This window comes from Anoplopoma fimbria, chromosome 22 (assembly GCF_027596085.1).
Source record: "Anoplopoma fimbria isolate UVic2021 breed Golden Eagle Sablefish chromosome 22, Afim_UVic_2022, whole genome shotgun sequence".
Classification (NCBI taxonomy): domain Eukaryota; kingdom Metazoa; phylum Chordata; class Actinopteri; order Perciformes; family Anoplopomatidae; genus Anoplopoma; species Anoplopoma fimbria.
The window spans coordinates 4,639,711-4,663,707 of record NC_072470.1 but is presented as its reverse complement, the minus strand read 5'-3'; the positions used below and the strand labels follow the sequence as shown (position 1 = coordinate 4,663,707).

At 41.5% G+C, this 23,997-nt stretch overlaps 2 protein-coding genes across 2 annotated transcripts in view; both read right to left on the bottom strand.

The window, feature by feature from the left end:
• Window positions 1-917: 917 nt before the first annotated feature.
• LOC129111677 (carboxy-terminal domain RNA polymerase II polypeptide A small phosphatase 1-like) lies at window positions 918-12,577 on the bottom strand. The gene is made up of 7 exons (XM_054623719.1): window positions 11,978-12,577; window positions 6,141-6,289; window positions 5,840-5,941; window positions 5,200-5,256; window positions 4,496-4,588; window positions 3,958-4,143; window positions 918-3,798 (listed from the first exon to the last, which is right to left on the bottom strand). The coding sequence occupies exons 1-7, from the start codon at window positions 12,042-12,044 to the stop codon at window positions 3,670-3,672; spliced, it is 783 nt and encodes a 260-aa protein (XP_054479694.1). The 5' UTR covers window positions 12,045-12,577; the 3' UTR covers window positions 918-3,669.
• Window positions 12,578-14,241: 1,664 nt separating this feature from the next.
• Window positions 14,242-23,997, bottom strand: part of spega (striated muscle enriched protein kinase a) — a 42,156-nt gene continuing 32,400 nt past the window's right edge. The window contains 10 exon segments of the mRNA XM_054623833.1: window positions 14,242-15,757; window positions 15,845-15,994; window positions 16,322-16,397; window positions 16,552-16,775; window positions 16,928-17,167; window positions 17,750-18,368; window positions 18,524-18,688; window positions 19,684-19,806; window positions 20,981-21,148; window positions 21,251-23,948. Coding sequence (XP_054479808.1) covers window positions 15,529-15,757; window positions 15,845-15,994; window positions 16,322-16,397; window positions 16,552-16,775; window positions 16,928-17,167; window positions 17,750-18,368; window positions 18,524-18,688; window positions 19,684-19,806; window positions 20,981-21,148; window positions 21,251-23,948 — 4,692 coding nt within the window. The 3' untranslated portion in view covers window positions 14,242-15,528.

Genomic DNA, 23,997 nt, shown 5'->3' with positions numbered 1-23,997 from the left:
TAATAATAATAATAATAACATCAAATGTATGTTTACTGATAAAGCTAAATAAACTGTGATACATTTTTATTTTTTTTTTTTTAAATGCATTCATCAGTATTTGTTAAAATAAAGATAATAACTGTAATACTTTGGCAAATTCAATAAAATATATAATTATTATGAGCAGTTTATTTGATGGGAAAAGTGCCATTAAAAAGACCACGTTACCATGGTTACTTTACACATTCTTCTGCGTCTACGTACGTTACGTTACGTCTACGCACGTTACGTCACGCTACGTACGTTACGTCACCCGCTCGCATGGAACCGCTAGGCTAGCCAGCTAGCTATGTTGGGCTACTCATATTAGCGGTTAGCTAGCGACAGGTTTTCTTTTTTTATTTCATGTTTCGGTGCAGATTTAAGCATAAAATAAATATTGTACGTACATGTATTAAGTGTCCAGAAGCAAATGTCAATTGCTCCGCGGTTGCTGGCTGTGCAGTCAGCTCAGGTTAGCCCACAGATGGCTAATTAGCGGTGATTAACGCAGACTGTAGGGTGTTTGCGGCCTATGCTGCCCCCTGCTGGCCAAACAAGGGTAGTGCATTAATTGATTAATTGACATTGCAACATCCTGTATGCAGTAATATTTGAGATTATAATTATATGCATAGGGTTTATTAGCAAGGTTGTTAAATTAGAGATATGGAATAGATAAATTAGTGGTAATCAAATTTAGTATTTGCATTAAAAAAATGCATGTTTTGGATTAATTACATTACATTACAGTCATTTAGCAGACGCTTTTACTTGGTGAAATTACTATAGTGAAATTTCTCCCATCTATTTTAACAACACAGGTATTTGCACCACAAGAGGATTTGCAAAACGTTCAAAAATGCTATGTTTTTTTTTTTAAATTCGTTTTTAGAAGAAGAAGAATTGCTCCACATAAACACCACTTGGACCATCTTTCATTTAGCATTTATGGAGGAAAACAAAAAAAAATGGCATTATTACATACAGTCCATATATAATTTGGTATGATAAAACAACAGGTCAAAAATATTAGGTTACATCTATTCAATCATGAGTACAGTAACATGAATATTCCATATATTAATGAAAATTTGTTTGCTTTATTACTGTGCAAAACAAAATATACATATCTACTGAATGTGTGAGAAGTACAGTATCAGTGAATGGGCCCCCGAACTGACAACACTTGTTTTATATGTAATCATATGACTCATAAAATGACTTAACGTTCCTATAAATACTCCTGTTTGCCAAGGACAAAAAAAAACAACAGTTATCGGCACTGAACCTAATTGAAACATGTGATGATGGCTTACATGAAACACACATATCAAAAGAATGACCCTGCTATGTGTCTACAACAGTAAGATACTACCTTTTTAGTAATTTGCTGGTGCTTCTGATTCATATATTGCTTATTAATATATGAGGTAAACGACCAGGTCTTGCATGATAACAACAAAACTAACTGTGAATATCGCATCAGAGTAGCACTCCTGGGCAAAAACAAACAAACAAAAAAAAAAACACTTATTATTCAGAAAAGAAACAGGCTAATTTGATTGACAGGAATTTGTTAAAACATAGAAAAATAATGCAATAGCTCTTAATATGTCGGATTTAATTGTCATCCCTGCCTCTTCTGGGTAAAGTCACATCACAAGCCTGCTATGGAGGCTCTTAGTCAAACCCACGGTCTCATTCTTCAGTCAACACATGGTATTGTCAACGCATATGAGGGAGATAACCAGAGGCCTGCTACGTCACCACGAAGAGCTAAACAAGCAACACAGACCCATGTGAGTTTCTAAAGGAAAGTTCCACCCTCAAATCAGCATTTTTAAACAGTAATGTGACTATTTCTCCAAATGTCTCTGTGAAATAGCAACTACACTAAAAGGAAGCCCGACATTTACGGTTCATGTTCAATGTCAATTAAACGGCAACGTAGCCGCATTAGAATGACATCAACATTACGTCGTTTCAGTCCAACAGAATCAGACCATCTAGACCATTTACAGACCCAGAGGTGCCAAATAAATCCCCACTCGCTGTTTATTGGCACAGGTGAAGTGTTTCAGGGTGGATTTTTCCTTTAAATCTCACTTTGTTTTCAAAGGTGTGCCTGCTCACCAGACCCAGCACCTCACACATCCTCACGTCCTCACGGCGGCTCCCCCTCCTCGACACACATTTTATTACAAAGTCCTGAAATTGTTTCCAGCCTATGTGTACCGCTTAGGAACCAAAAAAAAGAAAAGAAAGAAAACATTGTACTTTGAAGCTTATGAGAACCAAACTGACAAACCAAGCTGTAGCCTTTTTTTTTGTTTGTTTGTTGCATCACACAACTTTCTCCCACTATTCAAATACAGTCTGTAAATGCTGTGAAAATTTCAAGTTTTGTATGTGGCTTTTAAAACAAGGACCCACCGGAGGAGCCGATCCTGGTCCTCTCGTCTCCGGGGTCGACCGGTCATGACGGTACGTGTGTGCATTGCATTTTGGCCATCCATCAATCTTTAAACCACCTTTGGAAATCCACGTCTGATAAACATAGCAGCTGCTCTTTCACTGTCATGTGCAGATGGTTTGATTTTTAGTTAGGAAGTCTGTTTAGATTAGTGTCTCACTTAATAGGGCTCATTGTTTTTGGAATATACCAATTGGGATTAGAGTTGTGTACATAGATTTTCCCATATTTCAAAAAGTTGTATTTCTACCTGCTGTAAAAGGACATTTTGTCCACGTATTTTAATGCTAGAGGTAAATATCAAGAATCCCAAATTATAATCCCCATTTATGATGTAATGCTGTTAAAATGAGTTAAGTTTAAATATTGTTCTAAAATAATGTTCTACATCACAGCGAAAGGCAGGACTATAGACTGTACTTGTAAAGTGCTGTCCAATCATTTTGTTATTACTGAATTTAACAACTTCTGATTCCTTTAAAAAAAAAAAAAAGAAATCTGATTCACCCATAACACTGTCACAATTATTAAAAATGACCTGATCACATCGTTCTAAAAACTGTAAAATGACACCCAAGGATCACATGCTTTTTTTTCTGCAGACAAATGATGAGTGTATGAGTGTGATAACTGACTAAATTAGGGTGTGTGACAAACGTACGTATACAGTACGTATACACCATCTGCTCTTTCAATGACGAGACCGACGAAGTTCATTTGCTTGTAAATCTTTCCATAATTTCCTTTCCACTTGCTTACCAAATCCTGCATCTTGTGCAAAACCAGACTAATGAATCCATGAGAAGTCCAGTACCCAGTCTGTGTCCAGAGGATTTGTGGCTATAGACTACTTCTGCAAGCTCAGCAGAAATGTCCTTAATCATTCATCCATCCATCTTTTCATCCCACATCAAGCTGATGTGGAGAAAAGTTAAACATTTCAGGGAGTTTTCTGTTTGACCAGCAGGTGGCGGTAATGAGGCCATATTTTTTAAAAAAGTCACTGAAGACTCCCAAACATGATCTTGGTTTGAAAACCAGGGAGGTGAAGGCTCTGTCAGCTGTGGAGCAGTCTGGTGGGCAGTGAGAGCTGGAGCTCGAGCTTCTCTGGGGTGGGTTTATCCGTTTAGTACGCCGTTTTGTTCAGAGCTGAGATGAGAAGTGGAACGCTGTTAGCTGGCGGCCCCTTGGTGCTTGAGGACCGTGTAGACGTTATCCACTTTGCTCAGCCTCTCGAAGAAGGGGATGAGGTCCAGCAGCTCGGTGTCGGACATGTCGTCGAACCACGAGGCCACGGGCACCTGGATGAAGACGCAACAATGATCAGCAACCACAACAACATTGTTTATCTTTTAACTTCTATGAGTTTCTAGCTTGAATGTTTTAGGGACTTTTTCACGATCTGTTCCCGTGAAATACTTCAACGTCATGACTCTCATGCTCTGCGTGTTTATACTCACTGCGTTATCGGGGTGGAAGATGTACGAAGCAGGGGAGTTGTCTATGATGATGACCTTGTTAAGGTCGCGACCCAAGCGGCTCAGGTCCTTGACGTAGTTCCCTCGGTAGAAGACGCAGGACTCCCGGAACAGGCGGGAGCGGAAAGCACCCCACTTGTCCAGGAGGTCGGAGACGGGGTCTGCATACTGCAGCGATAACAAAACAAATGTGTGGTAAGCGTATGTTTCAAATCACTTATGAAAATGAACAAAGGAAGTCAGCAGTTAAAGCTGCTAAACACCTCAGTGTCTCCCCTTTTTGCTCTACTGTGATTAATATGTACACCCTCAAGTCTTTTTCTTATGTTCTACCTCTGATTTTCAGTTATTTAAAATGTTAAGAGTGCTGCTCCGCTGTGTCTGACTTTGTCACAAGCTCCTGCAATGACCCAATTTCCCTCTGGGATTGAAACAATAAGCTACTAAACTTTAACAAAACAAAACAAAAAAAAGAATGTGATTCTGCATTATTGATACTGAGCCGCAGCTGGTTCCTCACCTTGGCTAAACTGGCAGTGAACAGGACGCACTCGAACAGCTCTCCCATTCTCTTCAGGAACTCATCGACGTGGGGCCGCTTCAGGACATACACCTGGGAAACACAGGAATTATAAACCAAGTTCCTACACAGCTTACATTTGAAGAATAAAACATGTTTCTACAAACTGTAACTGCCTGAGGAACTACCACGCTTTTGTGTTGTGGTTAATATATTCTGTGCAAATGATGACTGTAAAGTTTAAAAGGTTTACAAAGGGGTCAAAGAACAAGCATGCAAATTCAATGCATTTCAAGCTCAGGCATTCATGACTTGCATTCGAAACTAAATATACTCGTATAGATCACAGACAGACAAGCATTTGGCTCAAAAAGTAAAACCGAGAACATGTTTCCTTGAAGTTCCTCCAGTTTTCTTCCTTCTGCGGTGTCGGCCGCTGAGGGTAGCGTTCCTGAACCAAGTCATCCGGAATAGGCTGTGCTTGTCTGAACAAACCTATCCTGGATTACTTGAATCAGGCCCAGACCCACGGTATGTCATCCGTCTCCAGATCCCTTGAACGCAGACAGCACCTACTACACTCAGCAATTTAGAGCTGGAGAGCCCTGCTATCACACAACCGCAAGGACGGCGAGGCGCTGTCATGTCAGAGGACGGCACATGGCGGCGGGTTACAGGATGGACAGTTATGGTGCCAACATTACCTGGTGTACTGTTCCATCTATTTCAACAGGAATGATGAAGTCTGCATTGTTCACAGGCTGTTTAGATGACAGAAACAGATACAGATCTCTACATTAACGAGACAGAAGATTGAAGTTTTTTCATAGTGCAGGCACGGCTGAACGACAACATCAGATCACAAGTCTGTTTACTTCAAGGAAAGGAGACAGGTTTGTTTAACGGAATACAAATCACCGTCTCTTACAGCATAAAGTATGCGGTATTACTGCAGGACAGATGCAGGTAGAGACAAACAGTCTGCAGTGTGTAGTGTGTAGTGTGTGTGTGTGTGTGTGTGTGTGTGTGTGTGTGTGTGTGTGTGTGTGTGTGTGTGTGTGTGTGTACGTGGAGCAGTGTGACTGTTTATTTGGGTTTGGGAACCAGATCGTTTAGCATTTTGCCAGCGATGACAGAAGTGTCACCGTCAGAGCAAACAACAACCAGATGTGGAACTGTAGATTGTTTAAATTACCCAACATCCCCATCTCATGACGTAATGTGATCACAGGCTGTGACTTTGTGCTTTACAGCCCAAAATCATAACTTTCCTGCAGGATGTACACGCTCTGCTGGACTTGCACACATCCGTTTGTAATAAAAGAAACAATATTTTCTCCTCACCTTGAAGGAGCTGTGAACTAACGTCTCGTCCAGATCTATAACCACACAGATCTTTCCAGAGTCTTTAGACTTCACTGGAGGCAGCAGTGGCTTCACCTGGATCTAAAAGAAACACACACAATATGCATTTGAACCAGGACAAAGCAAAATACAGCAATAGGAAATATATAAACAGTATTTGAGAGATGACAAAAGCAGATAAATCTTTTTTTTCCCCTGACCTGTTTAACACAGATTGTTATCTTTCCAGTGATGTCAAAACAGGACAAAAATGCAACCGGTCAGACGGAGGTAAACACACCTTGGAGACGGTTCCGTTCTCTTCCACCAGCAGAGGGGCGTTGTTGTTGACGGGCGGGGGTTCTGGCTGGTCCCGACACAGGCAGCAGAAGAGGCTGGAGAACAGGCCTCCACTCCGGGGCTTCTTGGAGGACAGAGAGGGCGAGGAACCTGCAGAGGAAGAGGAAGAAGAAGAAGAAGAAGAAGAAGAAGAAGAAGAAGAAGAAGAAGAAGAAGAAGAAGAAGAAGATCACCAAGCTGCATTCTCTTTGGGAATACCTCGCACATGTTGCTTCTCCAAAACCTTGTTATTAGGATAACTATGAGGATGCATCTTCAAATTCATTGTTGTATTCAAGCAAAACCCAAAGATATGCAGTTTGTGATCACATATGATCAAAAATAGCAAATCCTCTCATTTCAGAAGCTAGAGCTGATTGAATTTGTTGCAATTTATAGATTAAAAGAGTTATTTATTATTTAAAATGTAAAAAGTTAAGGTAAAAAAAAACCTTAACAATCAGCAGCAAACTCTTGAAACTCTGACATAAATCCTGCCATGATTTCTTGCTTTAAAAAAAAAAAAAAATGAAGCTATGATAACTGTATTTTTGGTATAATAACTCTCACACTGAGGAATGTGAATGTATGACGACGGTACAGAGAACATCCAGCAGCTTCCCTCATACTTTAGTCATGTGCACAAACCCTCCTGGAGACGCACGTCTCTGCCAGGAGCTGTTGCGTAACGCTCCGATGTCAGCAGCAAACAGCCCCAAACATCACCAATGAACCTTCAGCACTTTAACAGCGCACTAAAGGCATCATAAGCACATCATGAGGACGGGGAATTCATAAAAACCGACGTCAGAATTTAGCACAACGCACAAAACATGATAAGTCCTCTGCTCGTTACAATGTTATCTTCTATTCCTTTTTTTTAGAAATCAAGATATGCCTTTTTAAAGTTTGCATATAATGTAACCACAACAGAAATAATGATAAACACTGTACACAACAGTTAACAGGAAGTGAGACCGGTCTACAAAATAAAAGTTACCCATTGACAGCTGTTTAAAACAATAAAATGCACGTACACTCACGAAACTTAAAATGAAATTACTATGCAAACAAGCTGCTCTTATTCAAACCAAAGTGGGTTGTTAAGGTACAAATTAAGACATTTGTTTTTTATTAATTCTTTCAAACAACAACACCTGTAAAAGCAGATTTAAAGCATCTAGATTACGTAAAAGCTAAGGTACAGTACGGTGCTGAACGCGTACGACTCAAAGCATCAGACATAGATTTCTCAGCCTCTGGACGTTTATCTAAATTACATAATATAAGTGAATGAGGTTTAGTTTCACACATTCATCTCTGAAACTCACTGTGGCGTGACCTAGGAGGAACTGTGCACCTGAACAGCTCAACAGGTATAAAGCAAAAGAAATGTTCTCCTCTTTAATTGGATTTTAAAATTTTTTATTTTTATGGCAACGACTTTACCCTTATGTCTTTATCCTGAAAGGTCAGCAGGTTAACAGGCTGACAGTGATAACGTCTCAGAGGAAGACGCTTTAACGTGGGATCAGGGATTTAGGTTTGACTTTGTTCAGTTGATTTAGTTAGAAAAACTGCTTTTGGGTTTCCCACGGAAATGGACCAAAACTCCACTTGGTCCATTTCCGTGTCCCATAAATCTCTCACTAACTCTCCTCCACACTTTTCTGTCTCGCATTACACTTTGTTTCGGCCTCTTTATGCTCCATGCTCCCTCTCTCTGTGAGTCCGGACGTGACTGTGTTACCAACACACAAACCTCTGTTGTGCATCTCTCTCGCCCCTCTTTCATTCCCTCCTACTCCATTTGTGGATTCAAACTCCGTCTGACCCTCCGTCGGCCTTTGAGGAGCTCGGGCCAAAACAGGAAGAGGAAACAGACGGATATCAGCGGAGGAAGCCGCTTGCCATCGTGTTTCAGTGTAGCAGGAGCAGCCTTGTCATACTATTCATTTAGTTTATGCTTTAGCTCGTTTATAGGCAGGTGTTCAATTCATTCACGTCAATTTATGAATTAAAACAGACATTTATGCTCAAATAAGAGAAGGTAATCTTAATTTATGGCAGATTATTCTCCATTTACCAACAAAACTAAGAATTTAAGCAACAGATGATTTGTAAATTTGTCACATCTTAGCTGTGAAATTAATCTTACTCAGTGCCTAATGACCTTATTTACTCCCTCATGTCCTCATTAATTATGCTATTCAATGCTTTCTTTCCCTTTTCACTCCCTTGTGCCCTCACTCCCTCCCTCGTGTCCATAGAACTTCCAGCCTTCGCTCCCTCGTCCTCATTTGCTCCCTCTAGTCTGCGTTAGCTTCAATATTCATGTTCTTCCTTACCAGAATAGAAATGAATAACTAAGCGCTGACCGCACAACACAGAGCGAGCTCAAAGTCAGAAAAAGGGGCATTATGAAGACGACGGAGAGTCTGCACTGTATTTACGGCCTCAGTAAACGGGAACTTTCAGCTCATTTCATTCCATAGCAGCATAAACAATGTTCATTGTGTCATTCTTAAAAAATTAAAATAAAAATAAAAATAAAAGGTTTTGAATGCAGGTCACATGCACTGTAAAGAATTACACTTCTGCTCACAAATTATTCCACATTTTTTAGGGCCACAACTATTGTTTATGGTTATTTTCTTGATTGATCCATTCACTATCCATTCATTTTATTAATGTCATCATCAGGCAGCAAATCCTCACGTTTTAGAAGCTGGAACCAAACTAAACTTGGAATCTTTGCTTGAAACTATAATGAAACAATCATCAACAAAGTCGGTGATCAATCATGTGAGCATTTCCAAACACTACGATCACATGTTTCCAGATGCTGACCTTCACACTAAAGCTTTGAGTTATTTAGTCTTGAGGTAATCTGTATTTCTCAAACTTTCTCAGATCTATTTCAAATTTACTCTATTTTTGCCATTTAATTTGATGTTTTTAACACTTGCACCAAAGCAACAATAAAGGTTATTACATTTAACAGTGCAATGTGCCATACAGTGAAAAACACAGCACCCATCTTCAGTGTTAGTGTCGTTAAAGTGCATCAAACTTCTGGATTCTTACCATGATCTCATCTACGTCTAAGGCAGACAATCGTTTAAAAAGGGTACAATGCTAGAATTCTTTTTAATTAATATATACATTGTCCCAATTCAACAAATAATAGTGCCATAGATACACAGTTGTTTAAGAAGTAGCAGCTAATTTTGCAGTTTTTTTAAGTTGGTGGTTTTCAACAGGCCTCCGACACATCTGGCTTCAAACCAGGATGAAACAACCCTCTGATGTATATTTGTGGGTAACGTCTTTAAAATCTGCTCAGGGCAAAAACATTTCATTTCAAGCTGCTTTTCATCTTAACTAGACCGATGTTAACACTTCTGTAAGGCCAAAAGAAAAGCATGTATCGGCTTAAGATGAAGTCTAATTTGTCATTTATAAAAACACCAGATGATTCAATGCAGCTCTGCTTGGAACAAAAACCTAATTCCTGAAACAGAGAAGCCTCCCTCAACATGTTATCTCCTGTTTCGTGACTTACTGAAAATGAATAATTCAAAATGCTGCGTTATCACTGTGTGACATCAGTGCAGAATAATTCACACTCCATGCACTCGTGATTAGATTATTTGCCTCTATTAGATCATGTTTATGATCTGGATCCATTTGGAAGTCAGACAGTGTGAATAACTTCCTGTAATTGACGCTCACACTTTTAATAATCGCCGCCTCTCTTGAGAGCTGAACTTTAGTCACATTGTGGAGCGGGCCCTTTATCTTTGGCTGCTATGATCTCTAACGTATTGAAAACACTGTATTGATTTAGCTGATTTAGCTTTTTTAATTTGTCAGTGACAAGAATTCAACTATTCTTAAAGGTCTTACTTCTGTGAATCAAAGACTTTCATGTTGTAATAAAACTCTCCAATAAAACAGAATAATGAAACTTTTTTTTAGATCTGTGAGTGAAGTCATTAGACTTTTTAAAGAATATTTTTTAAAGAAAGTGAGCAGAGAAGGAACAGTTTCATGCAGACTTATCGTTCAGATGGCCTCTGATGAATAAGAAGCTGATCTCCTGTTCTTTGACTGACAGGCTGATGTGTGAGCATGCACCAGCAGGGTTTGAGGCCTGCTTACAGACGCCAACACTATCATTAGTGGTAAATGAGGAATTGACCTGAGAGCAAACAGAATAGTACTGCCCTTTTATAGATGGGTGGCAAATAACAAACAAACCAAAGGCTAACCCGTGATTGTGCAAGTATTTTTGCATTCTCTCTCTCTCTCTTATTTATCACTCTGAGACAATGAGACCAAGATAATCTAATTAGTAAAACAAATCTGAAAAGGTAGCCGTCTAGTAACAACAGTGACCATCACACTTTTTCTGGCCCCAAAATTCACATTAACTTGCAATGCAGTTATAGTTGTCTAGTCAGGTTATCATGTAAATAAGAGCGCAGAATAGTTTTGTGTTCTGTCATTAATGGATTGCATTCCAAAAGGATTATAAAAGGAATTGTTGGATTTCAACACCGCTTGTTTATAAAAAAAGATGCATTTAAAAACAGCCATAATCAGTCGTAAAGATCTCAAATGACTGTCAGCTTATTAGGCAACACCTTGAGAAGTTGTGAAACATTCACTTACCACATCAAAGATGGCCTGGCATGACATGTAATTCATTTGTAGACTTATTTTCTTTTTTTTCTTTACAACTGTAGGCCTACATTTAATCTAAAGTTTGACTTCCGTGCCAATTTATAACCCTTTAAACCACAGAGCTGACACTACAGCCTCAGTACTTTTGTGGTTTTTGGAGGCACGGTGTGTTTCTCAGTGAGGAACAAGAACTGTAAAGATCCTCTAAACTGCAGAGAAACTGAAACTAAAAGAGTTCTTAGGATTTGAAAAGCTAACAAGCTATCCGGTGACCATGATGTCTGAATGGCTTTAGGCGGGACAGAGTAAACATGCTGTTTGCCACAGTGAGGAAGCATGTGTGAGGACAAGGTTATGTAAAAGATTACACTACTACACATTCACAGGAAGGCCCCGGCTTGACGTTTCAGCCACTGATCACACGCCTCTGACATCTTTGTCTGCACCGTACGCATGCAATAGGAAGTGTTTAACTCCAGGAACGACTCAGATGTGAACGTGACACCAGACATTGGCCCTCTTTCTCAGGGATGATGACTGACAGGTCACCAAGATTACTCAGTAACCTGCATTTACATCACCTCACTGGTTTTGGCAAGTGCAAACTGGTGAGCACATCACTGATAAAGTTAGTGGTGCATCGAGGGGGAAAAAAAAATCACAATTTCACAGAACAGTCATTAAGTTAGGAGGGAAACAGAGGGCCACTGTTGTAGAATAAACATCCCTCAAGAGCCATGACAGTGAGATAGAAGAGATATGAGGATATGAAAACACAGTATCACACACTAGAATACACTAGTGTGGGTTGTAGTGGCTGTGTGCTTTAATTACAACATTAAAGCTGCCTTAATGAAAGCATTGGTACGTCATTTCCTTAACTTTCATCACAGGCTGAAGGGCCTCAGCCATAATCTATGCAAAGAGAGGAACTGTGACAGCTTTACTGCTTCTCACTCCACTTTGTTGTGTTTGTTAGTGTGCAGAGGTTGTTTTTGCAGAGCAGATCACTGTGAGTGAACTCTGACTCACTGAGCTGCAAAACTTTTTCTTTTTTTTTTTTTTTTTTTTTGGTTTTTTTTTTTTTAAACAAAACAATAAAAGACTTACCCCTCTCTCCTTTAGTGCCCTCTTCATCCCGGCTGACTTGGGTGATTATTGAGGACGGGTTGTCCATCACATGCAAGGTCTGGTCCAGAGTGCTGATCTCACACTTTTAAACTTACAGATTGTGCATTAAAAAAAGAAACTCAACATGAACAAACACCAAGCCGCAGCGGCCCGGAAAGCATCGCAACAAAGCAGCCTCACTGCTCGGCCACTCCACGCAGGAAGCCGTCCCCAAAGCTTGGAAGTCTGCAACTTTGTCCAACATAAGTAAAGGAGATTGCAACTTTGATTCAATATGGTGCTCACAACTCTTCTGGCAAATTTCAAGATACAAACATGGAGGTTTCAAGGCGTCCCATTTGACTTAAAGTGGCGCAGTAGAGAGGAGAGGAGAGGCCGAGAGAGACACTCCTTCTTCTGGGGTCTGAGAGTTTGGCTGCGGTCCCTTGAAGTAGTCTGCTACAAAGTTACTCTAAAGTAGCCCGGTGCATGTGTGTTTATCTGGCTGCGCACTACTTTAGTGCTTGTGTAATGGTTAATATTAGTGAAAACTTTTTTTTTTTCTTTTTTTTTGAAGTAGCAGTAAAGAAACGCCCAGTTTGGGTTCCCTTGAAACTGCCCGGAGTCAGGGACCGTCGCACAAGTGCTTTTTTTTTTTTTTTAGCAGGGTTAAAATTGACTGTTTTGGAAGATATTGCTGTTTTATTGTAGTTTGGGTCTCATAGTTTGTAAATTAAAGAGGTTTTGTGCAAATATTTTGCCTTTATTTGTCATATTTTGTCTTAGAAAATGTGGATATACTGTACGTTTTTATTCCTGTTCTATTTTTTATTTTGTTGTATAGTATGTGTATTTATTGTCTGTGTCTGTGTAGTTGTATAGTATGTGTATTTATTGTCTGTGTAGTTGTATAGTATGTGTATTTATTGTCTGTGTAGTTGTATAGTATGTGTATTTATTGTCTGTGTAGTTGTATAGTATGTGTATTTATTGTCTGTGTAGTTGTATAGTATGTGTATTTATTGTCTGTGTAGTTGTATAGTATGTGTATTTATTGTCTGTGTATGTGTAGTTGTATAGTATGTGTATTTATTGTCTGTGTAGTTGTATAGTATGTGTATTTATTGTCTGTGTATGTGTAGTTGTATAGTATGTGTATTTATTGTCTGTGTCTGTGTAGTTGTATAGTATGTGTATTTATTGTCTGTGTAGTTGTATAGTATGTGTATTTATTGTCTGTGTAGTTGTATAGTATGTGTATTTATTGTCTGTGTAGTTGTATAGTATGTGTATTTATTGTCTGTGTAGTTGTATAGTATGTGTATTTATTGTCTGTGTAGTTGAGCTGCTGCAACACTTGAATTCCCCCATGGGGATCAATAAAGGAATATAATAAGAATTGGGATGTTTTTCCTTCCCTATTGTGGTGTTTTCTTTGCAGAAAAAGGTTGTCGTTTGGTGCAGGAAGGATACACAAACATCCTTTTCACAGTTTTCACCTTTGTTCTTTTGCATTGAGTCATGCACTTTAATTTTTGTATCAAGAATGGGCAATATGGATAAAATCATATATGCAATAAACTTGCAACATTGCCAGAAAGCAGTACTGCTTATTGATTTGCAACTTTGTCTCTGATGTTAATGCTACACAATCAGATATATTAAATTGCAACATGTCTGATGCCATTTCTATTGTGTCACGGTAAACAGTGATATTGCACAACCTTATACTGTTAGGACACAAACTATAAATAGGAATATTATTGTTGCAAACTTATCTTTTATTCCGCCAGCTCTACATCTCACCTTTCTCCTTTTTTTAAATTGAATTAATTGTAATGCTGGCTCTGTAAGTGTGCCTGCCTGTAAAGCATGACAGAGAGCCGGATTTAACAATAGTAGCGTCCTGGAACCGGTACACTGGAATGGATTGAGGCTACTGGCATTGTTTGGACTTTTTGAAAGCAAATTATAGGAGTAAACACTCAAGAGTTTGAATAAACTGCTCCAGCCATATTGGCTGTGATAAGAGGTTTCCATACCGTGCAGGAGTCTTGAGGTTTTGCGGGGATCCACAGCAAAAAATAAAAAAGTTTTGTACACAAGAAGAGACTATATAATAGTGTTCAAGTGTAAAAGTGCATAAATGCATATAAATCCCATCAAAGTACTCAAGCATTCAGGAGAAATTCGGAAACCCGAGTCCAAAACTGTATTCAACAGAGCTTAAAAGCAAGTTACTTTTCCCAATTGTATCAATAGTTTATTACATACCTTCTCATAAAAACATCTTCAACTTTTTTCCCCACATATAAACACCGCAAATTGGTACATTTATAAATCTTCAAACGTCCAAATTCATACAAAAAAGGAACACTGTGATAAGAGCAATACACAAGACGTTCTATTATTACAAGGACTGTGTGTACTGTATGTATGCATGTATGTAAGAATCTAAATACATCTGTGTTGATGTGAAGTCTAAATATTGCAATCAAATGTTTGCTTTGTTCAAAGAATTCATCAATTGTGAATTATTACCAATGGAGACACATTTACAAGAGAAGTATTTTGGATATCAATCCGATTTAGGCACTGACTGGGTGATCATGATTTAAGCAACCTGACCAACCGATGGGCAATACTGAGAAACCACAGCTATTTACCACTGTTAATGTAAAATCTACATTACAGACTGCTTTTCATTTATTACAGAGTTCAGTTTCAACCACAGAACAAAGAAGTTGTACCAAAAATGTCTAGCTCACCCTAAAATAGTTCATTTTAACGGTGTGAATCTGAACATCAATCACAAAGACGCTCCTTATTTTTAACCTTTTTTTTTTGCCTCAATGAGAATTCAAAAAGTGATTCAAAAAATGCTCTCGCACGCACACACACACACACACACACACACACACACACACACACACACATGCAAATAAATTAACATGTAAAAAGTAAACAATTTCAAGAAAAAAAATAATATTTTTGGTTTTGAGTTTTAAAATGTGTAATTAAATGCAAAAAAAATAAATTAGCAGCTTAAATCATGGTACATTCACATGAGTTGTTTTCTAGTAAATCTAGTGACAGAAAAGCTAATGATACGCATGTTCCAGGTTGATCGTGCAGAGTGGAGGCCAAATATTAATGTGCACTTTTCAGAATACACAAGGTGACGGAGAAATTGTGCAATCAAAGAAAATCAAAGAACATCCTGTGTCCTTTTTAAAGGATGGACAGTTTCTGAGCAGTTCTGAACGTCTTCACTTCAATAAACATGTCACGGAGGTCTCCTCTTTTTGTTTAGTTTCATCTCAGAATCCCTTCAGCGTTGAATGTTGAAGTCTCCCAAAATAAAACGTAGACTCCTGTCTTTTCTGTGGATATTAAAGTTTTATCCAGCGGTCTGCTCGTCCTCCGTGCCCTGACCTCTGCCCTTCTAGTCGGGCTGACATGTTTTAATGCAGCGGTGGTTCACAGAGGTGTGATCTGACAGATCCAACCCTGCAAACTCATGTGTGTGTTGCTGCGTTTTCACCATCCTCTCACTTCGGGCTGGGAACATGTGGAGCGGTCCCGGGCGTCGGGGCGCTCTGGTAGGAGCGCAGCATCACCCTGTGCTTGGTGGCGCCCTCTGTGCGACGGCACTGTTGCTCAACCAGGAACTCTTTGAGCCGGCCGGAGGTGAAGGTGAGAGTCTGTCTCCTCAGCTTCATCAGGTAGGAGTCCTGCAGCCAGGCCTGTGCAAAGCAGTCTCGTGTAGTCGGACGAGCCCTGAGAATACACACAGAAATACACAGAAGGTTACAATTTATATTTTTCAATACAGGAAGTGTAGAATCCCATTTTGTTGACTCTCACCATGGGTAACTGCTCAACATCTTCTTGAGAAAGGCGGAGGCACTTTGGGACACATTTGGGTAAAGTTTAGTCGGGTCAAACTTCGCCATCAGGATTTTGGATTCCACTTGTAGAGGGTCTCTATCCTCAAAGGGCAGTCGACCACTGAGCCTGGAGGGAGGGACAGGAAACGCAACGATGAGACGGATAATCCCAAAATGTGGCACCTTCTTTAACAAGTTATACAATTATTTATTAATAGATTGAGCTCTTGACACATTATAAGACGCATCAAGAAAACATTAAAAAAGCATTTTCTTGTCTTTAATGTTAACTAATAAATATGTTTTTTCTAAATAAAATGTATGTTTTGGGAATTCTTCAAATGTATTCAATATGTCCACATTGTTTTATCAGCTGTACTGAAAATAAATTCCACAGATACTGGTCTTAAGTAATGAATGAAATAAAAATAAGTGAAAGAGACGTCTCACTTACATAACGTAGGTGACAACTCCAACAGTCCAAATATCAGCAGGAGGACCAACCACTTCACCTTTTACCATCTCAGGAGCTTTTGTCAAGAGGATGAACATTTAGAAATGTTATGCACCGAAAAGTGGATCCATGGGACATTAAAAGTGCATAGAAAGCTTCAATTATTGGCGTCAGAGGCAATAAAACAATATCTGAACTTCAGAGAGGTCAGGAGACGCTCTCGTCCTCACCCATGTACTCCAGCGTTCCTGCTCCTGAGTCCCGGTGTTTGAGGCTGAGGGGGTTGAAGCTCTGAGCGCTTCCTAAGTCCACGATCTTGACGGCGTTGAGGTTGGTCACCATGATGTTGTCGGGCTTGAGGTCCAGGTGGAGGACGCGGCGGTTGTGGAGGTACTCCACCCCCTGAAGGATCTGGACCAGGTAACCCGTCACGTCGTCCTCGGAGTAACGGAACCTGTCCGGAGCAAAAGGAGGTTGTTGTTGTTGGCAACTTTGACTTCTAATCGAGTGAATCTAAGAAGTAAAGGTCTTGTTTCTCGCCCCCCGTTATGAAAGTCTGTTTGAGTCTGTGTCTCTCAGTATGAGGTGTCGTCTCCGTCCTCCTACCTGTCTATGAGGCTGTACAGCAGCTCTTTGCCGGTGCAGTACTCCGCCACCAGCACCAAGTAGTGCGGCGTGATGTAGGCCTCGTGCAGAGCCATGACCTTTTCATTGTGAAGGGATTTCAGGATCTCGTACTCCTTCAGGACGTCCTTCTTGTTCTCCTGGTTGTAGGATATTATTTTCGCCATGTAGATTTTGCCTGTTGTGTTCTCGCGGCACTCTCGGACGACGCCAAAACGACCCCTGGAGAAAAACAAAAACATATCAACCTATGACAGTAAAAGTGGGAGATGGAGAAGAGTCATCTTGTCAAGGCAGTTCTTTGTACATCCGGTCTGTAATCCAATTTAGGATTTTTATAAAGATATTCTTAGTTTTATTTCTTATTCAACCATATTATTATGAGATCAACCTGAAGCCCCTAAAAGCAAAATGTTTGTACTGACATTAAAGTTATATTTAAACATTGCAATTCACACAAAAACCCATAAAATGTCCTCAGAATAACAGTTTCAGCATGCTGGAAACTCTGAAAGTGCATAAAGGCAATAAAGCAGTGCATAAAAAAAAGGATTAATTAACTTCAGCAGCTCTTTGAGTCGGCTATGCAACATTTAATCTGGTTAGTAAAATCCTCCTGCAGAGCACAACTTGTTCAAATCTAAAACAATCAATTATCCACAAGAATAAACCTATTAGGGCCTCTATTATATTGCAATTCAGGCCAAAACAACATTTGAAAAAATCCTAAAACACAGGTCTAACCATGATGTTTTCTTTGGTTAAAGCCTTTCTGGTTTTTTTACAGGTCAGTTTCTGTCTCACCTGGATTTCTCATCCAGGAAAGTGTACGGTTTCTGTGGAACCCCCTGTCGTAGAGCAGTGGAGGGCGTAGTGCGTCCTGATGGGGTTCCTCTGGTGGGGGTACCGAGCCCGTCAGCAATGGGGCTCAGGCTGGAGGCCTGGAGCACTTGTGGGGAAAAGGAGACGGGAGTCGGGGTCACACGGGCGGTGACGGTGGTGGTGGTGGTGGGGACGTATGTGGGCACAGAGGACAACGCTGGTTTGACTGGCGTCGATGGCGGGGTCACGAGAACGGGTGGTGGTGATAATGGTGGGTTCTGGGTCATAGGAGACACCACGTTTACTGGACTCTGGGGTTTGGGGAGGACAAAGGGTGGAGGTGCTTTGACTGTGGGTGAAGAGAGAAGAGAGGAGCTTATTTTAGGAGCGTCTTCAGTGGTTGGAGAAACAAGTGGAAGAGGTAAAGCAGCAGGGGAGGCTGCATCTTTTGGAGAGGTGGAGGTGGAGGTGGAGGTGGCTATCCTTGGAGCATTGTTCTGGACTGGCTTTAATGGAGGCACGGTCACTGAGGACGGGACAGCAGGTTCAGGTGGAGCTGGGACTGTCTTTACGACGGCCATGGGAGGAGAAGCTCCTCCAGCTGTGGAAACAGAAATACAAGCTTTAATTACTGCTTTTATCCACCATGTTGTAATTGATGCCTTCCTGGTCCATATATTTAAACCGACAACACAGTGCAGCACTACTTCCCTTCACCACGTGCAGTAGTTCACATTTTGAGCATGTCTAAAGTACCTGTTGAGTCCAGGCTGACAGGAGCGGAGCAGTTGCTGTGGGGCCCCTGTCCCGCCTTGTTGGTACAGGCGACTCTGAACCTGAAAGTGCCCCCTAGTGGCAGATCTGTGACATTGTAGTAGCAGTCCACGACTCCAGTGGCTACAGTCAGCCAGTTAAAATCGCCTGCAGCACAGAGGGAAAATAAATAAATAATCTTAATATGGAGTTGCTGTTATCTTTATGGAAAGAGCATAGAGGTATAAATGAGTCAATTCAATTACTCTACATATGTTTGAAAATATTTAAGTATGCATTTTGGAATATATGAATGGTAAAGGAATTTGGAAGAGAAGACAGACAAGTCTCAGGAGAAAAACAGTTGAATAAATAAAAAGTAAAAGTAAGAAAATAATCTGGTTTTGTTCTCTTTGAGTGTCGCATTTCTGGCTGTAGTTCTCATATTGACCACCAGGTGGCGGTGTTGTCAAACTGATAGAGAATCTGAACTTGTGCATGGATAAAGGCTGAAGCTTGACAAATGTTATGCATATACAAACAAGTTAATGCTCAGTTGGCCTGTGGAAAAACAAGTATCTTATTTACTATGTTGACACGGTGAAAGAGAGACCTGAAGTAAAAAGAAAATTAGGGAGTGACACATTAATCTGTGAGTACCTCAATCAATGCTGCCTGGCAGAGAATACATTTGGAAAGAGACAACAAGGCAATTACGTGCCAGAAGAAAATCCATCAGAGTAAAAAGTCTGAGTCTGCTTCTCCAAGTTTGTGTGACTTTATTTTCCATCCACCACATTATAAGATAATGATGATTCATCATGTATAACGACAAAAAAGCTTTGACAGCTGCACCGCTGCAGTCACTGTTCCCCCGAGGGCTCACTCGTTTTCTCGGTCGGAGTGGTGTCTCTGGATATTGAAACTTATTTCCCCCGAGCATTCTCCACATACAGTACAGAGCCAAATATCGTCAAAGCTTTTCAAACACTGCTACCACCTGGGGGCTTGAAACCTTTCGTAATTTCATGTGACTATAGCACATGACAATGAGTTTTAAAACAATTGAAACACAACAAGCCAATAACACAATGTATTCTATATTTCTATGGGTGAGCTGAATGCTGCTAAATGATAAATACAAAAGAAGTGAGGGCGCTCACCTTCTGTTTTTCTCTCCAGGGTGTAGCTGCATGGAGACTTGGTGTCTGCTGGCTTCCAGAGCACCAGGGCTGTGTTGTTGTAAGTCTGGGGGACTTCGGGGGTCCCAGGCCGCTTTGGGACACCTTAAAAAAGGGTGAGAAAGATAAATATAGATGAGTGTGATCTGGCATGCAGACACACATGTGTTACATAGTTATACTGAGCAGATGTGATTGTGAGGGTTCAGTAAAAGCAGAGATGTGGTCAGAAAACCCACACTGGGTATTAAAATGTAAGATATTCATGTGGGTTTTTTTCTTTGGTTTCAAGGGTTTTCATTGGCATGTGGCTGGTTTCACTGTAAAGTGTGCACCGTTGTACTAGATTGAATTGCGTCCTTTGCAGGCATTCATAAAAGCGGCGGTTACATATTTCAAGTGCTCTACATTGCAACTGTTAAAGAAATCTCTGAATCAGAATATGGAAATGTCACATGAATCACGTCGAGGTTCAAAAGAAGAAAGGACAAGATGTTCCTTTTCTCGAGACCAGGATAAAAAAAACGATGTGAGTTTTGTAGCAACAATAAACCAAACTTGACACAAATAGCGTCGTTCCTTAATTTCAGAATGTATTTCCCATTAAGCCTGAGCACCGGCTGGAACAGTGGAGCCAATGCATCAGGCCAGATGAGCTGTCTGAAGCATTTTTCACACAGCACAACATCATCAACGGGAGACAAATAACATCAGTGGTTGAGATTAGAAAAACTACACGTCCAAAGCCATGACAAATAAAGTTCAAAGGAAATCGATTGCATCTGACGTCTGAGGAATGTATTTTCCTCTGAAACCTGAATAGTTTCATTACTATTGTTGCATTTCTGAGCAGCGCTGTGGTTTTCTTTACACACTATTTGTGCAAAGGCACGACCGGAGTCTTAAATAATGGCCTGCCGCAGACGATTCCTAATCACCCGAAGCACCATTTGTTCCTATTACATGATGAATATGAGAAAAGCCCAGATTCCATTAAACCAATCTACTGTAAAAGACAATCACTTGACATTAAAATTAATTTCAACTGCATCAATATTCTTTCCATTCTTCCTGCAATTAAAATTAAATTATGTAAAATACATCACATCATGAGGATAATTAGCGATTGTCCATGAAAGGCAAAGGAGCAGCTGTAAGCTCTAAGACAACGCGCTCCGTGTTAATGAATAATTCCCAACTCCCATTCTCCTCATTTTATACAATAACATCATTAAGTACAGCTCTTTCTGAATAGCTACGAGCTAAATAAGCTACTTACAAGCTATGGTTAATGTGCAGGAGGTGGTGATGGTGGCTATGGGGTTGGTAGCTACACATTCGTAGACTCCAGCGTCCCTCCGGCTGGACTTCATGATCATAAGGAGCTGCCTGCCGTCTGGATGAGACCTCAGGTTGATCCTGTCGTCCACCTCCAGAGGTTTACGATCTGGAATACACGGGAAAATTTAAGAAACTGAACGGCAGCTCCTGGACCAAAAAGACGTAATTACGATGTAATAATTATGGGAGGCTTAAAGTACGCCCGTACCCATCATCCATGTGATCTCTGGATGTGGACTTCCAGCTGGAAGGCAGCTGAGAGTGACCGGCTCGCCCTCCAGCAAGATGTGGTCTTTCAGTTTGATGTGGAACACGGGGGCAAAATCCGAAGCGGAGCGGATAAACTGCTGGCTCTTTGACAACCCCTCCTCTTTGGGGACGGATGAAGCCAGATCAGACTGAGAGGGCGTTTTGTCTTTCTTGCCTCTCGTCAAACCCCACCTGTCCCACCGTGATCGCCTCTCGGTCTCGGAGGCTTTTTCGGAATGGATGCTGGAGGCGGATTCGATCGATTCCTTGGACGCAGCGGTGCCGGTCTGTTTGGCCAGCTGATTCTCGGGGATGCCCATTCCTTTGAGCCCTCGCCCCTCAGATTGGGAATGACGATGGCGGGTGAACAGCGGCGTCCTCTTACCCTCTTCGCCCTCTTTTCTCTCCTCGGACTGACTGCGGATCTTCGAGGTGATTCCTGCCACTTTGTTCTCAAACTTGTGTCGCATTGCGAGGACCGGAGAGTCAGTGACCTTCTTTAAATCCTTCTGCACCAGCTCTTTCTGACTTCCCCCAGCGTCCCTGTCCTTCCTCTCCTCCGACTGGGTCCTTATCTTGGCAGAGATTCCAGCCACTTTGGACTCAAACTTGCGCCTCATAGCAGAAACCGATGACTCCTCAGCTTTCCTTTGCTCTCTCTCATCCTGCTGCCTCTGTGCTGCTGCACTGCTCAGCTCCTTTGTGTCCAGGGACTTACTGCGACCGATGGCCCATGATACCCTCTTGTTTACAGCAGCTTCCTTCACATCCTGATGCTTCTCCTCCTTTGGTTTCTCTCCCTTCTTATCAACGGATGCTGACCTCTTGGCCCGCAAGGAAAACCTCCCAATCATGCTGAGGCCCGTTTCTTTCTCTTCTTCTCTCAAGTCTTGAACAGATTTGGATTTCTCCTGTAGTCCTTTGGATACCATTTCAAGAGGCGCCCCCCTTCGTCCCGGCCTGTAAACCTCCTCGCCCTCCTTCCGGCTCAGCACAGGGGATTTCTCCTCCGATTTGTTCCTGGTCAGTTTTCGGAGGCCGCGGGTCAAAGACGACTCCCGCTTCTTAAACCTGGCTTCGAACACCTCCTCCGAGTCGATGTCTTTGATGTCTGTTCTGAGAAGAGGCCGGCGTGGGACGGCAGCGAGATCAGGGTTTGACGACGTGGAAACAGAACTAGGAGATCGATCAGCGGTCGCTACTTTGGCAAATACTGCTGGATGCTCCGGTAACGTGGGGACCTCTGTGGACTTTGTGTCATTCGTTTGGGCCGAAACAGCTTGAATGACACTTGCGTACGCAGAGGACGGTTTACCATTTTCCGTTTTATCACCTTTCATGTCCTTCTCATTAATATGTAACACTTGATTTTCTTTCTTCTCTTCTTCTTCGTCATCATCATCCTCCTCTATTACAATTATAGGAGTAACAACAGAGGGTGATCTCGACTCTGATTCTACTTTATCTGGCTTTTCTAACTGGGTTTTGGTCCTTTTCTCTGTTTTACCATCCATGTTCTTCTCATTCATACTTTGCATATCTTCACATTCTTTCACATTATTATGTTTCTGCTGTTGGTCCAACCTTCCTGTTGTTGGGAGTATAAAGGAAGTCTTCTTTGTGGGTGAGGCAGACGTAGACTCCACTGTTGTTTGTTCTGTGATTGAGGACATTGATGTTGCCTCCTGGAGATTTTTCCCTTCTATGCTACTATTGCCCACCGATGGGATCTCTAAGGGGGCTCCGAACCTGCGGTGCAGGGGCATGGGCTCAGAATCCCCCTGAGTGAAGGAGGCGCTTTTTTTAAAAACTTTGGTCTTCGTCGTGTCCTCTCCGGCGATCTCTGAAGACGCTGCTCTGGTGAGTGTTGATGGCCCCGCTCTGGATCTCCTCAAGTTCCGATCAAGAGACCCAGTCCGCCTCTCATCTTCCATGCCGAGCGTTTCAAACAAGGGCCCTCGCAGGCCGCTCATCTTCTTGTCGGCGTTTCCTCCCCTTAGCAACCGCTGTCTCATCAGTTCCAGTTTGAGGGCATAATCCTCCTGGCTTAGCGTCGCTGCCCCGGGGCTCGGGCTGCGATTGGGCAGTTCCATAGAAACAGCCTTTTTCAGGCTCTTGTTACTCTCTTCTGAATCCTTGTTTGCGTTTCCCTCTTCTGGGTCAATGTGAAGGAGAAGTGCTGAATCAGCAGAGCTGCCTCTCCTCATGGTAGCCCTCCTGGACTTTGTCTGAGTTTCGTCCGCCTCCACACTTGATACTTTTATAAGGGGTGTTTGATTTGTCTTTTCTATTTCCTCATCAACTGGGGTTTCCTCTTCATCCTTCACACCTTTATTAGCCCCTCCTCTCGTACCTGCGGTCTCCACGTTGTCCTTTTTCCTTGTCCCGTCTGTAGCAACACTAGACCATGCATTGACGTCTTCGTCCCCCGGGATCTCGTTAATGGAGACCCTGGAACCAGAAAAGACCATGGACAGCGGCATAGGAATGAAGGGAAGCTCATCTACATCTGCATCGGAGTCGGAGGAAGAGGAGGGTGGTGGGGAGCCTTCTTTTAAATGCCGAGCCACAGCAATGGAGACGTGGTTAGAGGACTCATTCAAAAGCTCTGGGATGGACCGCATCACCATCTTGGATTTGTAGCTGATAAGGGAACGCTGAAAAAAAGAAAAAAAAGAGGAGAACTTGAGTTTGTTTACTTTTCCT